Here is a 17,714-nt window from a genome sequence, read left to right on the forward strand (position 1 = left end):
TGAGAAGCGTCTGTCAGAAAAATTGGTTTGAATAGACAAATGATGATGATGGAAGATGATGCTTCATCGCAGATTTCACTGTACTATTTTGAACTTGAATAATTATCCGGAACTTATAAATATGTTAACATATTGGAGTCGCTGTCGTAATGGAGGAGGAAGGAGAGTTGAAAAATGCGTGGTTGGAATGATGAATAAGGTGGGCCAGAAGAGATTGTTCACGTCTATGAAGGATAGTTTCTAAGACAGGGGCATGTATGCGAATTGGATCGTATTGTTTCAACAATTGTCGTAATCTGTGTATTCGGACTGTTTTCAAGAAGTTAGGTCGATATCGGGGTAAGCCGGTTTGTGTCGGACCCTAGTGGGATGCTGCAGAACCGATTCCATCCCCCAAGTGGGCGGGGCTCAGAGACCCAGGAACCCTGCAACAACCCACACAAAAGGGGGGCGACAGAGGAATAACCCACTCCAAGAAGAGATCTGCTCCAAAATCGTGGACCCACCCTTACGATAGGACTGCGGCCGAGGGAGACCGAGGAATACAGTCTTCTCGATCTTCCATCCGTTTCGGAGTGAAATCCGCAAGCCGCCTCCAGCATCCGAGGAGGTGGTGGGATGTGACCTTTTTCCTCCCCGTGTCGTTTCAGGTGCCTTGCCAAGGATGAAGCGATTCCTTTTCTGGCTCACGGCCCTTTTCTTCGCACAAGGTCAGTTCCATGTTATAGAGATCCTTTTTAATTTATTCTCATTTATTTACCATCCCTCTAAACCCTAGATTTTTCCTCTTAGCCGAAGAATACGCCGGATTCGACAGGTATCTCAACTCATGGTCAGTTGCCAAGCAACTCGAAACATCTTTTCTAAAAAAACATTTGATATTAATGAATAATTTCTACTGTAAACAATTTTAATTCTTAAAACACGATAAGCACTAACTTACAATACAGTATCAAACACCTCGATAATACATACATAGTGAATGTTAAACCCACGTCATATTCAGTTTATTAAATTGTACTAAAAATAATGAATTACTCAGCTCAGAAATACAGCATTAGTCACAAAGACGTCTTTTTACAGATTTCGATCTTCGATTATTATCATAATAAATACATAACAAACATAGGCAATCTGCAAATCTACGTATCAAACAATCCAACTATTACAAATTTTTCTTTATACCCCGTAAAATCATGAACAATACAATTACGAAAAATAACACAAAGAAGGCCAAATTAATATGATGAAATAATACAGAACGGTTGATTACATAGTTATTTCTAACAACAATATTTCACGTAAACAATTATACATACAATAACATCAGGAATAAAAAAATTATATCAAGAAAGAAAGAATTGGAGGGATGAAGGTGGATTACATAGACTAAATGGAGAGGGAAGAAATGCATTAAAGTTATTTATAAAATATGCTAAAAACAAATACATTTTATAGAATCGAAACGTATAAAATATTTATGCCAGTATAATAATAAAAATCTTAAAAGTTGGTGATACCAAAGTGATGAATATGTTGTTAGTTAATGGTAAAAAAACGGTTTTAATCATATAATTCATTTTTCTAATAACAATAAATGTTCAAATAATACAATAATTTTTACCTTCTGTTCTATTTTTACATCGAAAAATAACACCGTAGACATTTTAACATAAACAGATGTTCTCGTCCATAGATGGACGTTTTATTTGAAATATATAAATTATAAATCCTTAAAATATTAGATCTATAATGAAAAATAAAAATGAATTAGAATCAGAAAAAAATATAACATGAGATTTAAAATCAAATTGACTCTATGATAAAGATAGAAGTCTTACATCGTTATAGATTTCTTTATTGGCGGATTTTGTATGATTTATAATTTATAAGCAAATTGCCTACCAGGGCTGTTGTTGTAGGTAAGAAACCTTAACCTCGTTTTAACATTGCATATTGTAAACTATCGTGTCTTTATCTAGGTTTAAAAAAATAATTTGCAAGTTTTCTTTAGTACCAATTTGATTTTGCACTCTTTTTTTTATGTATGTAATAAAATAGTAGGATAGACTTAATTATTTGTTATTACTACAACAAATAATTTACAATTGATCAGGTGGAATTAAATGTTATGTGCAAAGCTACAATTTGATAATAGTTAGATTTTTATTATATCAGGAAGCTTAGCAAATTTAATCCAAACCTTCTAATTACCTTCTAATTATCGAAATTAAAGATCTTTGAACCTTAACTTTATTGTTACAGCGTACCCTTGAACAATATTGTCCTTTTATTTTGTTCATACGAGAAAAAGCTCTGCCCGTCGAAATTTCATCTAAGCTGAAATGATTCTGGCACGATGTGCCTGCCGACAAAAAAGTTGTGAGGAAACTACAAAATTCATTTTAGTTCTTCTGAAACAGTTTGTCAGAAAGAAGAAACTTTTCCTTTATTTATTTTTTATATTGTACGATAAAAGAAAAACTTCGTAATTTTGTAAAGAAATAATTCAAGAAGATATCGTTAAAAGATCGTTTTGCCAATTGTGGGATTAAGCTTTTAAATTCATTTTATTCATTAGTAAACATTTAATTCAAGCCCTTCAAGCATACATAATACGTTTTTGAAACTGTTTTATTACTTAAAGAGCCAAAATAGAATAACAAACAAACAAAATAAACCCACTGAAACAATCTTGCGTGACAGTGGACTTGTTCGTTATTTAACCGGGGCAAATAAGTTTACAATTATCAATTGAAGTGTAGTAAAAGGGAGTCGGTTTAGAAACATGCTAATCGTAATTGACAAACAGCACGGAAGCATGAGATGTTAGGCATGTTCAATCAGTCCGAGGGGGTCCTCGCAACGTTTCTATTGATTTCGCATTTGACAAAGATAGGCGTGCTCAGAAAATGGGCAACATTGATTCCTAAATATAGGCGGGAATAGGAAAAAAAATATTTATATCGTGTAATAGGCGAGACGAAATTTAAGGCAGCTAGGTGAATTTTTTGTTCTCAAAATTTATATATTTTTGTAATTTGATGGAAACGTTAAACAATAGATTTGTTCAATTTCCACCATGCCAAAGGCAAATTCGACAAATAAAACTGATCTGATTATAATTTTTTCATCTAGCTGTAGTTTAAAAACTAAAAAATCAGATAATGAAATTGTTTTCTCTTCGTTTTTATCGTTAGTTTATCTCTGTATATATAAAAATTAAATTAGATATATTTTATTTAATTGAGACTACTGTAATTTTATGGAATAACACAATTTTTAATGCATGATTTTCCAAAAGCTCTCGCTAAAATATTTATATATTAAAAATAAAAATGAATCGGCTTTTGACAGTTTAATTTTACAGTTTTAAATAGTTAAGTGCATAAAAATTTTATTTGATAATTAGTAATTAAATAAAACTAAATCTCTAAGTTCTGTGCTAAGTACATGCCCGTTAGCTTTTTGATCTAAGCGGATTTATTTACATTGAGTTTTTCTTGGAACTGTCCGATTGAAAAAAAAAAAAATTTCTTCTGTAATCGATTGTGAAAAACATAGGTACTTAAAAAGGTCGTACTTTATTTAATAAAAAATTATTAGTACTACTATGTCATTTTTCAGGGTCAACATAGTCAATATGATTGTTCGGAAATCGTGAGATGCGGTCAGGTGTGATGTAGGTTTCAGAAAAACATTTTCTTTATTGTGCCAACGTTTCGATTTTTATTGAGATCATCTTCAGGGCCTGGGATTTACAAACATTGTTTAAATTAGCCAATATGTTGGTTCTCTGTGTAACTTCATATATTCTATTGTATAATTAATAATCGATCTATCCTTAGATACTTGTTTAAACTAAAGTATGTAAATGAGATGATTGAAAATTTCACAATAAGCAAAATGCAGTGGCGACAGGCGGTCTAGGCCGGGTGAAAGTCACGTCAACCTGACCGACAACGACCACAAAACATATTATCTAAATCAACAGTTGCAACGGGGTCCCGACGAGGAAGAGGGGTGAAAATAAGGGTCGCAGGGGCAGAAGGGTTTTTCGGTGAGTCGGAGTAGGTATGTTGATGATGTGATGATGATGACCTGGTGGGCGGCAGTTCCATTGAGTAGGACCAGACGAGTTTCCATTCAGCAGACAGGAGGCCGGGCATGCGCCCACTTCTGATCAATATTTCCCCAGCCTCACCCATTCACACGAGCCCTCTTAATTTTCTAATCTAATTGGACCCGGAACAATATCATCATCATAAATCTCTGAAAGTACTGGCCAAAGATAGAAAGTACACCCCCACTCTCATCAACCGCAGAATAAGAAAACAAGCCACCCTGCCACCTCGCGTCATCTAAATCTTAACAGCATATTATTATTTCGAAGAGCGTTTCATCATCTGAGATCATGTACAAAAAAAAACTACTACAACAATTTTTTTTAAAAGCGAGAATTTTGTATTATAGTAGCTGGGTGGTCAAGCATGTTAACACAACTTACTTCAATTATATCGCATAATTGCAATAATTTCAATTCTAAACGTAATGTATATATAAAAAAATAAGCCAAGCGAATTTAATAATCAACAAAAGTCTAAACGTTCTTATTTTATAGTCACTCTTTAGATTATTTGAAGGATTGATGACATCAATATTTTTTAATTACACTTTTTTAATCATTATTTTTTATTTATTTATTTTTTGTTACAAGGAGAATTTTGAAATATTCAATGTACTAGCGATATTGTAAAAAGTAGAAATGTGTGAAATGCTAAACATCAACCTCAAGCTATTTGAAGGTTGTAGGGGGGTCAATCAATGGCGTTCGCTTCAATGTCAACTAAAGAGTCAGGTGGCTGGTTCTGTTTTATTTTTTAAAATTGTTTATCATTTAAAAAATACATATTTTAAACAACGCATCAAACTGTCTTAAGAATCGAACGTTTGACAACACTATTTATGTGGCATGTAGACAAAAGTTGCTCGATATGTCTCACTTAATTGATGGTTATACCTTGGCTCCATATATATGCATCCATATAGCAAGTCGGAATGGCACCCGATATGCGAATAGAGCTTGAGCACGGCAGCCAGAATTTGGATCTCCTGTTATGATTTTTGGAAGAAAGAGTGCTGTTTTATTGTACATAGATACTTTTAGTTATTTCGTTTTGTGTTTCATTTTATCTATATTGAGACTGAATGTATTCATTTGCGTGAATGTATATGCGTGTGCGGTGTATAATGTGAGAGGGCCGATGACAGAATATTGAGTCGAACCTCAGATTAGTTATGTACCATATGTAGAAGGTGATGGAGGAATATCAAATACACCACCAGTCTAATTGAATGATTGGCATGTAAGTAGGAAATAATGTATTTAAGAGTGAGTTAGAGTATAAGTGGGTTTGGATCTAGAAACTGATGCGTTGGGGGCTGAAATTACCTAGATGGTAGAATAGACCTAGATGGGGGCCGAACCTCGGCAGAAGGACGGATAAGGCCGATTTCTGACCCGGACTGACAAAACCAGAGGTGGGTGATTCTGCGGGCCACCGGTAATTTATTGGAATTACATTAATGCGGGAATTGCAGGCGAGCTGCTGTTTGTATGAGTTTAGCTTATAAAACTTAATAGTCAGTGATATATTTATGTAGTTGCATCGTCTCCGGTAGTCCAGGCTGTATATTCTCGCTTATCAGCAGAAGCGTTTTGACATCTCCAGCTATGGATTTGATTGTTATTTTTATGAATCTTGTCCTTCCTTTAAGTGTTGTTAAGTTTTCAAAACCTGCGGGACTGTGACCAGGATGATCTGAGAACAAACTACATATGGCAGACTTTAATATCTCAGCTCAGTTCATGTTCACATCGTATAGATGCAAAGGTCTGTAAACAGAAATTTTTGATCTTTACAGCGTACGGTGAAAGTAAAGGTAATGGAGCTGGGACCGAACTGACACCCCAGTTCGGCGCGTATCACCATTCACCATTGACGCACGCCAGGGGTGCGGCAAGACAAATGTACGGAAGTGGAGCACTCCGATCACCCAATGTGCCGCCTATCCATCAGGGAGCTCACCCTTCACACTGGCCGAGTGAGCATCCGTACTCTTCCAGTTACTGGCCAAGAAATAAATCTATGACTATCCGTTACAGGTCAACCGCCCGTAATAATAAACCCGGTCCATTACGTGCCGAAATGGATCTCATCAGCCTACATACCGAGGCCTTCGGACGTTTCACCTCTTTCAAGAAGCGGTGCCATTCACAAGACCTCGGGCGGAGTGTACGACCCCATGGAAGACGCGGATATCGTTATGAACCATCCCAGGCCTCCAGAATTGGCTCCCAATATAGACAGTAAGTTTATTTCCACTTTCCACCTTAAAACAAGTATCTTTTATATTTTTTTATGTTATTGGTTCCGAAGCGTTGTTCTTCTCCAGGCTCGCATGTTAAGACTAAATGGTTAAAATAAGGCGTCCTCGTTACCCTAAACACCGCGACAAATATTGGTATATTGATTAAAGAATCGTGTATACACAAAAGTATTTAAATAAATACTGTTTTCAGTTTATTTTCTTCTATATAACGTTTATTGCTTAATTAACAAACCTACTGTTTGCAAAAATTAACAATTTATTGAAAATTTAATATTACAATCCAGGATGCCGGTTCACGTTCAACAACTAAACGTTTTATTTATTAATCCCTATATGTTTAGCGGTCATAATTGACCTATTTAATTATTTCAATTAATTATACTGCAGTATAATTAAATTTTTATTTATTATTTATCTCGTTAAGCAATTTAAAAAAGTTCATTTCTATTTGTATTTTTTGAAATTTGAAAATTGCTTTCAAAAAAGACAGGATGCAGATGGTAGATTGAAATATTTTTAGCCAACTTCAAGACAACCTACAAACAATGAAGAATTAACGATACTCATTAATTTAAGAACTCAAGAGGCAACATGCCATTAAAAATACGAAAAAAACTAATTTTTTTCATACTTTCAGTCGATCCTGAAGAAAGTGTGGAAGGGTGTGGAGGCTCATGTAGAGGCGGGGAATTTCTCTGTTCCATCTCCTGCACTTGCATCCCATCCTCTTGGCGTTGCGATGGTGAATTTGATTGTGTCAGAGGCGAAGACGAAGCTACGTGTAGCACCATAAAGCAGCAAGTCTGCAGCAAAGACACGCATGTCAGGTTCCGTGTCACTTCTGAACTTGTTTTTTTTTTTTTTTATCCGCACGTTTGTGGATTCAAGAGTGACAATTTATTTTATTACAGGTGTCCAAGGACTTGGAAATGTATCAATAAAGATTGGCTCTGTGATGGGGACGATGACTGTGGAGATTTTTCAGATGAAACACACTGCGGTATGTATTCTTATTATGGACTGACCAGAATTTCGAAATGAAAGAGACATCTGCCTGAAATATTTACATTATTTTGGGTAGTACCTCTACAAAAATTTAATGTTCACAAAAATATTTAACTATTTCATAAATATTAGAAATGAATAAATATTCTCATTAGAAATATGAGAACTGAATTAATTATTATTGGCTTTTTCTCGTTCAAAATAATCATAAATGGTACATTATATAATTTAACACCATATTTATTTTATGAAGATAAAAATGACAACCTATTGGAATTGGAAAGGAAATACTGACCAAGGAAATTTAGTTTAATTATGTATATAATTTACCTTTTAACCCAATCAACTTTTCATCCAGTACTGTATAGAATGAAGTGTTAAAATCTCTGTTTGATTAAATCTGCTCTTAAAGTGATATAAATTTGACCAAGGTTTTATTACTTGTTATAATAATTATCAGTTTAATATTAGAATGGTTTTGAAAACTTGTTACTTTGTACTAATTTTTCCAACGTTACAACTTTTTTTCCCAGAAGGTGTATTAATGAACTGTACTAACGAAGAATTTGAGTGCGCAAATGGCCTATGTATCCCACTTAGCTGGTTATGTGATGGGGATAATGACTGCAGAGATTATTCTGATGAAATGAACTGCACTCAGAAAATGTATTTCAAAATTGTTTCCTTTGCTAGATATATTAACACAAAACTGTTACATTAAATGTTATGATTTCAGGGATTGTATAAGTGAGCATGAATTCAGATGTAGCGATGGAGATTGTATTTCTCTGTCATGGCGTTGTGATTCAGAGCCGGACTGTTCAGATCAGTCAGATGAGGTCATGTGCCGTAAGTACTTTCACAATCTTGAAATAATGGGCAGATATTTTTCTCTTTTTTACGTGAGGTCTTTGTAGACAATGAAAATAACATTTTTTTTAACAGCCGAGGTTATTGTTCCTGAATGTGGGCCTTCTGAATTTCCTTGTGCTTATCCAAGATGTGTAAGGCAAGAGTTTCGTTGCGACGGGGACGACGACTGTGGAGACTGGAGCGATGAAGACGACTGTCCGGAAGTCGTCGGTGGCCCGTGCACAGAACAGGAATTCCGTTGTGAAAGTGGGAAGTGCATATCTAACAAATGGAAATGCGATGGGGAAAAAGACTGCGAAGGAGGGGAAGATGAGACAGGCTGTGAAAAAGCTTCTCCAAGACCTTGTGGTTCAGACGAATTTGCATGCCACACAGGAACTTGTATAATTGTAAATGATTTGTCAATAACTTACTATTTGTTTTATTTAGTCAATTTGCTTAACAAAAAAAATATATATTTTTTTTAAAGGAAATGTGGGTGTGCGATGGTGTACAAGATTGTCCTCAGGCTGAAGATGAAGAAAATTGCAAAGAGTTGTGTGATCCGATGACTCAGTACACTTGCCCCTTTGTTAATATTTCCTCACCACACCCTGGAACACATTGCATTAGGAAGAAACAAGTTTGTGATGGCATAAAGGACTGCTTAGGAGGAGAAGGCAAGAAACAAATACTGTCATTTCTCTTTCCACCAAAAATTGTAATAATACTATTATTTTAGATGAAAAACAATGTCCAAAGCGAAAAGACTGTACCAAGTCCAGTATACCATGTCAACAATTGTGTATAGAAACGTACGAAGGAAAAGACGCATGTACATGTAAACCAGGCTACATATTGTCCGAAGATGACATAAAGTAAGCTAAAGATTTATTCCATTTATCAATAATTTAATTTTTTCCGTTTGTAAATAGTTGTGAAGATGTTGATGAATGCAGTTTTAAGACTGATCCAGTCTGTAGCCAAACGTGCAATAATACGATCGGCTCGTATAAATGTGGTTGCCACAGGGGTTATGAATTGAGACCTGATGGCACTACCTGTAAAGCTAGAGGTTCTCCGCCTTCACTAGTTTTTGCAAACCGAATTGATATCAGACAGGTAAAGTTTTGGTTGTTGATTTTATGTAAAAAAAATCAGTATTTACTGTCATAGGCTTTCGGTTTAATTTGAACATTTGTTGACTTGTAAGTTGAATTTAAAAATTTTTTATTCAGGTAAGTCTGAACAGTTTTAAATATACAGCGATATTAAAAGGCCTCCATAATGCGATTGCTCTGGATTATCATTATAAAAAAGGACTCATTTTTTGGACGGACATTTCAATGGATATAATCAGCCGATCGAGGATAAATGGAACTAACATCACTGGTAAAGAAAGACTTTTGTACATCAAAAAGGCCAGATAATTGAATGTTTAATTCTTGTAGAAATTGCTAAATCCGGTTTGGATTCACCAGGCGGGATAGCTGTCGACTGGATTCACGACTTGTTATTTTGGACGGATTCTGGCACAAGGAGAGTTGAAGTGTCCAATCTTGACGGACAGATACGACATGTTTTGATATCCGATGATATTCAGAAACCAAGAGCGATAGCAGTCCATCCAGGAGAAGCGCTTGTATTCTGGACTGATTGGGGTAAGAGCTGAATTGAGTGGTTTTTCTACAAATTTTAACACTTCATTACTTCAGGGCCGAAGCCTAAAATAGAAAGATGTGAAATGGACGGTTCAAACAGAATAGCTCTTATTACGGAATCTATACAATGGCCTAATGGGATGACAATTGATTATACAATAAATAGAATTTATTGGTCCGATGCTAAGCATCATGTTATTGAAAGTTGTAAATTTGATGGAACTGAAAGAAGAAAAGTAAGAAAATATAAACGTTTTACAATAAATCCTAAGGTGTAAATATGCAAGAATAACATACAAATATTATTTATCAAAGGTTGTTACAAAAGGCCTTCCTCATCCATTTGCTGTCACACTTTTTGAAGATGCTATATACTGGACTGACTGGCGCACAAAAAGCGTTTCTACTGCCAGCAAGGCAACTGGTACTGGGTTTAGAACTATTCATAGTGGTTTATTATTTCCCATGGATATCCACAGGTATAATAACTTTAAAACTCAACTAGATTTCAATTTTTAATTGTTTTTTGGTTTGTTTTTTCAGCTACCATCCACAAAGACAGCCATTTTATACAAATCACTGTGGAAATGACAGTGGGGGTTGCTCACATCTTTGCCTACCAAACGCATTGAGCTTTCAGTGCATTTGTCCTCTTGGATTGAAACTTACAAAAAATAAGTAAGTTGCTTTTAAAACATTAATTTGCCAACATTTTTTAAACAAATTAGTTATTGTCTCTTCAAAAAATTGAATTTTTCCTCATTTGGCCATTTTTTAAAATGTTGTGTAATTAGGATTTGTTTCTCAGCAACTTATGAAGCAGCCATGGAGAGTTGTTAGCAAAGTCATTATTTCTTTTAATTATTGTATTAATCCATATATATTTAGTGGTACTAATTGGTCATATTAATTATTTCAATTAATTATTCTTTTTATCTAAGGTCTTGGTTGAAATGAAAATTCCTGATTACACAACATTGGAATAAAAAAATGGGAAAAAGAGGGAATATATACGGTTGTAGATTGAGATGAGGAGTTGGTGTCCGACTGGATCGAAGTCATGATAGCTCAAGTGGTTAGAGCAGCATTGAGCCTAAGGTCATGGGTTCGAATCCCATTCGTGACACTAACTTTTTCATTATAACCAAGACCTTAGATGAAAAGAATAATTTTGAATATTCAAAAATTATTTACAATAGCTCAGAGTAAAACAAATTTAACAGATTGCAAGAATTAGCACTTAATAAAGTATGGCCTTTAAAAATTTTGTAAAGCACAGTAGTGATTATAATAAAAAGTTGATTTGATACTTTGAAATGATATCCCTACTTTGAGAAAATGTATTTATTAGCATTACTGGAATATGTTTAGTGTGTTTGTGATGGAATATTGAATATCCACAGGCTCACCAAGTAGTAGCAGATATAGTTTTATATATATTTTCTGTGTGCCAGCAGGTAGTCACTGGTGTAATATCAAAAACTCCGCTTGGTTGTGTGATTGAATTTATTTGCGTGAGTGGTCAAGTGTGTATGGACTATGTACATGGAATATCAATTACCGACAGACATGTTAAAACAATTAGGTTAGCTAATATAGGGAACACGAGTAACTGGGTGTGAATGTACTTGTGGGCGTGAATGAAGGGTGAAAATGACGTAAAGATGAAACACCATGCCAGCCACCCAACTGTTGGTTTAGGGTGAACATAATTTTAGTATAGTTGTAGGGCCTGGGGTCTCAGCAGTATTTCAAGAGCTCTTCAGTCCTACCAAACTTAGATTACGTTATCTTAATAGTATGGATATTGGATTAGGGTGGTTGTTAGGGGTGGTTAGTATTGGCTTTTAGTTTTAATCATGTGCAGAAGGGTTAAACATCAATGATAGAGGCAACAATATCCTCAGTAGCTAGTTGGCTAAAAAAAAAAACTAAATTAGAAAATTTAGATGTTTTTAACAAAATCATTAGGTTTGGAGAAAAATAATCACTCATCTAATAAGATTATTTTATTTAATTTTTTTCAGTAAGACGTGTGATAAAACAACAGACCATATGCTGCTGTTTGCAAGAATGAAGGATATTCGGCTCAGGTCATTAGTAGAAGGCACTCCAAATTACGACGTGGTAATTCCAGTTGAAGGAATAAAATCAGCAAGAGCACTCACATGGGATATAAGATCCAACTCAATATTCTGGACTGATATTGAAACCAAAACGATTTCATCATCGAAAATCAATGGGACTGAACAAAGAAGTATTATAAACAAAAATTTAGGTAATTTTAATTAATTTAAAATCATTGGACCTGATAATATATGAGATTATATGACAGAAACACCAGCCGGATTGGCAATTGATTGGGTGACAAATAAGCTCTATTGGATTGATGCTGGTACTCTGAGGGTAGAGGTATCTAATCTTGATGGAACAATGAGATCACTGTTGATATGGGACGGCATAGAAAATCCAAGGGATATCGTCTTAGACCCTCTAAGTATGCCAGGGTATAAACTAACAGCCTAATATAACTGAAACAATGATAAATCGATTGTAGATGCATTCATGTACTGGTCAGACTGGGGGAGCCCTGGGAGAATTGAAAAAGCAGGCATGCACGGAGGAAATAGGGAAATATTTTTATCCTTGGGAAATGGCTCAAGACCCAATGGTCTAAGCGTTGATTTCCAAACATCTAGGCTTTATTGGGCAGACTCAGGCACACAAACAATTGAGTATGCGGACCTAAATGGAAAGAAGGCCTATAAAAGAGTCCTATGTAAGACATGTTACCCTATCTAAAACAGTTATTACGATGGGTTGTTCCATTTCAGTATCTGATGTTCCACATCCAATTGGGTTGACTGTATTTCAAGACAATATTTATTGGACTGATTTGACGACAAACAGCATTCATAAAGCTAACAAAATCACTGGGGAAAATAGCCAAATTATAAGGTATGGATGTACTAATAATTAAATTGAAAGAGTGAATAACTTGAACATATTTACAGAAATGGTCTTTCTGGGCTTAAGGATATAATTGTTATGGAGCATGATATGATTCAAATAGTTCCAAAATGTGAGCATAACAATGGTGGATGTTCACATCTTTGCCTCATTGCACCTAATAAAGAAGGCTATGTATGTGCCTGTCCTGTTGGAATCAAACTCAAGGTAGAAAATGGTGAAATGCATCTGACACAAAACCAGTTGAGAATAGGCAGAGTGTAGCACATAACTTTTGTGTTTTAGGAAGATAATAAGACCTGTCATAAAGCTCCTGATAAATGGCTGATAGTAGCACACAGAACAGAAATATTGCAGATAGCACTTGATGAACCATATTCAGTGGATGTAGTTTTACCATTGCCACAGTTGACAGCTGCAGTAGCTGTGGATGTTGATAAAGAAAACGGAGAAATTTACTGGTCCGACACTGCGGAAGATGTCATTCAAAAAGCAAATTTTGATTTTGGAGTTGCCACTATTGTCTCTGATGGGCTTGTAATGGCAGATGGAATTGTTATCGACAGTGTTGGAAGAAAGGTAAATTTATTTTTAAAAAATTTGTGTGCGTTAAAGGAAAATTAACATATAACTTTATTTATTTTTTTTTTCAGCTTTATTGGACTGATGCTGGAAACAACAATATTCAAGTTTGTGCACTGAGTGATTGTGAGATGCTGCGTAAAGTATTGATCTGGAACCATCTAGAAAATCCTCGTGCAATTACATTGAACTATGACATGGGCTTATTATTTTGGACTGACTGGGGAAATCAACCCAAAATTGAACAAAGCAATATGGATGGTAATAACAGGTACAACAAAGTCAAAATTTGTATTTACTGAAATTATGATGTTAAATAAATATTTTTTTTAAAGGGTGACTTTGATTTCTGAAAAGTTAGTGTGGCCAAACGGTCTTGCTGTTGATAAGGGGCGAATGTACTGGACCGACGCTAAGCTCGGTGTAATTGAAAGCGCTTTGTTGGCTGATACAACAAATAGGACTGTGATTTTAAACCAACTATTACATCCTTACGCACTTGTTATTTTGGATGAATTCATGTATTGGACGGATTGGCATACCAACGCGATTCACAGAGCCTACAAAAATGGAACTGATCAACAATACGTTGTGAGACACATCAAAGGGCCAATGGATATCAAAATTGTCGAAACAAATGTAATTTATTTTTATTTGAAATTCTAAAGTTCAGTGAGTTATAGTAAATTTGATTTTAGTCAAAAGATAAACTGACTGATGTTTGCCAACCGAATAATGGAGGATGCAGTCACTTATGTCTGCGAACACCTAAGAATTACAGCTGTGCCTGCCCTACTGGTATCACCCTAATGGTAAAAAATATTAAACATCTTTTAATTTTTTGGTATTTATTTAATTTTTATTTTATAGGATGATAAAAAGACATGTAAGCCTCAACCAAATGGTTACTTGTTAATAGCTTCAGATACAACTCTATCTAGAATATCAATGGATACAAAAGAAATGTGGTTGTTTTCTCTTCCAACGCCAAATATTGAAAAGGCCATGGCAGTTGATTTCCATTGGAACTTGAGTACAATATTTTATGTTGATTTCCAGCTCAATTCTATCAAGTATGTTTTTCTTGTGTGAATAAAGTATGAGTCAATATTAACAATTTAATTGATTATTTAGAGGGGTCAACATGACTGCTTTGACGCAGACATGGGATATAATAAACAATTTGAGCAGCCCGTCGAGTTTGGCGATAGATTGGATAGCAAATAATTTATACTGGGTAGAAACAGGAATAAGTAAAATTGTCGTTTCGAGGATAGATGGGTCGTTTAAAAAAATTATAATAACAAGAGTGGATGATCCAAGATGCATTGCTTTGTACCCACAAAAAGGGTTAGAGTTCAAATTTTAAATTTTTGTTGTTAAATATTTTAATTTAATATTAAATTCAAGGTACATTTTTTGGACCACTATCGGTTTGAACCCACGGATAGAAAGATCAAATCTTGATGGGTCATACAGAAAAATAATCCATGGCACTGAACTCGGCATTCCCAATGGGTTAGCCATCGATTACCAGCTGAATAAAATTTTCTGGTCAGACTCACTCAACAACAAAATCGAAGTATCCGATCTTAATGGAAGAAATAGAATGCTACTTATACCTAAAACATCACATCCAATTGGGTTAACTCTTGTAAGTTCATTTTACAATTTTTATGATTTATAGGTTTTAATTAATATACAATTTTTTTAAATATTATTAACAAGTATGTTTTGTCATTGCTGTAAAATTCAATAGCAATGGGGAGTTAGTTTCTTACATTATTTTTCCTTTAAATTATTTTGTTTTTATTATATTTGTTATATAATAACTGTTTCATTATGCCTTCCTTATGATTTTAAACAGATTGTTGAACCTTTTTTTGATTTATTAACAGTAATATTTGTTAACTTTATAAATTATTAATATTTTTTGTAGATTATTAATAGTTGTGAATTATTATTTTCCAAATTCTAATGAATTGGAAGACCTTCCAAACTTGACAAAGGAGCTGAGTGTTTATCTTTTCTTTCAAATTGGCCTTCCCCTGATCCTATAAAATAATCTCACCACCCTAAAAGTTAAAATTGTAATAGAATTGATCTAAAATTTGCTTTTCAGTATGGTGAACATATTATTTGGGCGGATTTCCATAAGAAAAAAGTTCAAATGGCAGACGCAATGACTGGAAGAGATCAGACTGCATTGAGGGGAACCATTTCAGATGTGACAGGCATTTGTGCCGTTACGCCAGAAAGACAGCAAGGCCATAACCCTTGTGCTGTTGAAAATGGTTACTGTACCCACCTATGCCTCTTTAGAGGGAAACGAGGATATATCTGTGAGTGCCCTGACATTACGGATTCAAAATGTTCCACAGGTACGATTATTGTGTTTGTTTTTTCAATAGCAAGTTGATTGAATAAATAAACGTATGATTTATTTATTTTTTTTTATTTTATAGAACCAGCTCAATTGGTGCCAATAACAAATGAAGAAGAATTGGATGATATCGACGAAGAAGGGTTGCCCGAAGATTCAAATTTCATGGGAAATAGTTTCAGTCAAATTGTCCTTTCTCTTTGCATGGTGCTCGGAACATGCATTATCATTATTATATTTTCATTTTCACATATATATTTAAGGTGAAAAGTCTAATTAAAACGATTAACGGGCTTCTTATTAACAGATTCGAATATATGTTTCAGGCGAAATCGAAGGGCAGAAAGAAAATACATTTACAACGTAGGAAGGAGTGTGCTAACCTTTTCAAATCCGAATTATAATGCTTCGGCTACAGACATAAGGAATCCGACAGCAGACAAAAAGCCTCCTTTTTTATGGAGAAAACTGAGATTTGAAAAATCACAGGTAAGAGTTATCATAAGTTTAAATCAAAATATTTTCTTTCTATCAATTCAATTTTAGTCCAGTACTATTATCTCAAATAACAATTTATTACAAAACTGATATTTTGTTAAATTAACAAGTATTAAAAGTCAAAAAAGTTTTTATTAAACTTCCTTTGAATCACTCATCTCATATGGGTGAGTATTTTATGTTTATTTTTTCTATTTCATTGTCCGTAGTTAACATTTTCACAGTTAATAATTGAATAATAATAATCTTTCAATGTGACAGTTTTGTTTATAAAATTTGTTATATTTGGTGTTATAGGAAAGAGTTTTTACTGTCCATGGTGACAGTGACAAAGCAGGGTGTGCAGAAGTTGTTTCATTAATCCCAGTGCCACATTCACCTTGTCCTTCCCCAACCCCGACTAGTTCTATAACACTTGAGGCGTCCACATCAAATTGTTAAATTTTAGAAATGGAATGCAAAAATTTGTAATTGTTATATTTTATAACTCTCAAATTTCATTAAGAATGCAAAAATTAAAGCGGAATGTGAAAAATAATTTTTTTTATTTACAATAAATGACAAACTAGGTAAGGTAATTTGTCATGTGGATATGCCATTGTTGTATTTTTAAAGATAAAATAGTAAATAAGTTGCACATTGATAAGAATGATTTAAAATCAATATCCTTAATTGATAGATAATGGCCTCTTATTGTTTAAAATAGCAACATGGCAAAAAAGTGAAATTCTCATGGTCATAGAATCTTTAACTGAATACATTACATTATGATCAGATAAAGATGAAATTTCATTTTTAAAAGTTGTGTAATTATTTTGAATGTAGTTTAACTAATTACAGTGCATTCTCCAGAAAAAGATATACCACTTTACATTATCAGCTTTTATAACTAATGCCAGGTTACTATTTTAATTTTGTTAAATGTAAATTGAACAAAAGGATATACGTTTTTGTGAAATGCGTAAATTAGTATAAAATCTCAAATTGCTCTAAAAAAATTATAATAATAATAAAATTAAAAAATCAACTCAGTTTTCATGTTTTATAAATATTTTTTTTTGTTTTACATTTTCTATAAATTTATTGTTGGTATATAAATTTTTGATGCATATAATGCACAAAATAATAGTGGCTGTGTGAGTATAATAGAAAATAAAATTTATAAAAATGAACTTTTAACAATACAATATTTAGAAGGGTAAAGAGAAAAAGTAATCTAGGTTATTACAGTTTGATCATAGATTTCAGAAATGCCGTATAAATATTCCATTGAAGTCATTTGCAAAATGCCACCAATATAAAAATAATTTCTATTGACGATACCGGAATAAACTATTATATATTGATAAAATAAAGTTTATTTAAAAATT

At 33.8% G+C, this 17,714-nt stretch overlaps 1 protein-coding gene across 1 annotated transcript; it reads left to right on the top strand.

Moving 5' to 3' along the window:
- The first annotated feature begins 397 nt into the window (after positions 1-397).
- LOC106669892 (low-density lipoprotein receptor-related protein 4) lies at positions 398-17,301 on the top strand. Its single transcript, XM_014399737.2, has 32 exons — positions 398-710; positions 5,926-6,105; positions 6,167-6,370; positions 7,031-7,220; positions 7,305-7,393; positions 7,932-8,064; positions 8,135-8,247; positions 8,344-8,660; positions 8,741-8,930; positions 8,993-9,128; positions 9,186-9,372; positions 9,489-9,642; positions 9,702-9,911; positions 9,966-10,147; positions 10,227-10,390; positions 10,455-10,589; positions 11,939-12,189; positions 12,247-12,408; positions 12,469-12,690; positions 12,746-12,869; positions 12,926-13,088; positions 13,167-13,460; positions 13,535-13,734; positions 13,799-14,102; positions 14,162-14,275; positions 14,334-14,536; positions 14,598-14,813; positions 14,874-15,117; positions 15,586-15,844; positions 15,929-16,109; positions 16,173-16,335; positions 16,642-17,301. The coding sequence occupies exons 1-32, from the start codon at positions 665-667 to the stop codon at positions 16,783-16,785; spliced, it is 5,874 nt and encodes a 1,957-aa protein (XP_014255223.1). The 5' UTR covers positions 398-664; the 3' UTR covers positions 16,786-17,301.
- The last annotated feature ends 413 nt before the right edge of the window (positions 17,302-17,714 follow it).

This window comes from Cimex lectularius, unplaced genomic scaffold (assembly GCF_000648675.2).
Source record: "Cimex lectularius strain Harlan isolate CLEC.00 unplaced genomic scaffold, Clec_2.1 scaffold76, whole genome shotgun sequence".
NCBI classification, from domain to species: domain Eukaryota; kingdom Metazoa; phylum Arthropoda; class Insecta; order Hemiptera; family Cimicidae; genus Cimex; species Cimex lectularius.

What these genes read in the sequence shown, in the direction of transcription:
- LOC106669892 (XM_014399737.2), top strand. Translation starts at nt 665, where the DNA reads ATGAAGCGATTCCTTTTCTGGCTCACGGCCCTTTTCTTCGCACAAG. An exon ending in CTACTGGTATCACCCTAATG is followed by an intron (nt 14,276 to 14,333) that starts GTAAAAAATATT and finishes TTTATTTTATAG; the next exon opens with GATGATAAAAAGACATGTAA. An exon ending in TTCCAGCTCAATTCTATCAA is followed by an intron (nt 14,537 to 14,597) that starts GTATGTTTTTCT and finishes TTGATTATTTAG; the next exon opens with AGGGGTCAACATGACTGCTT.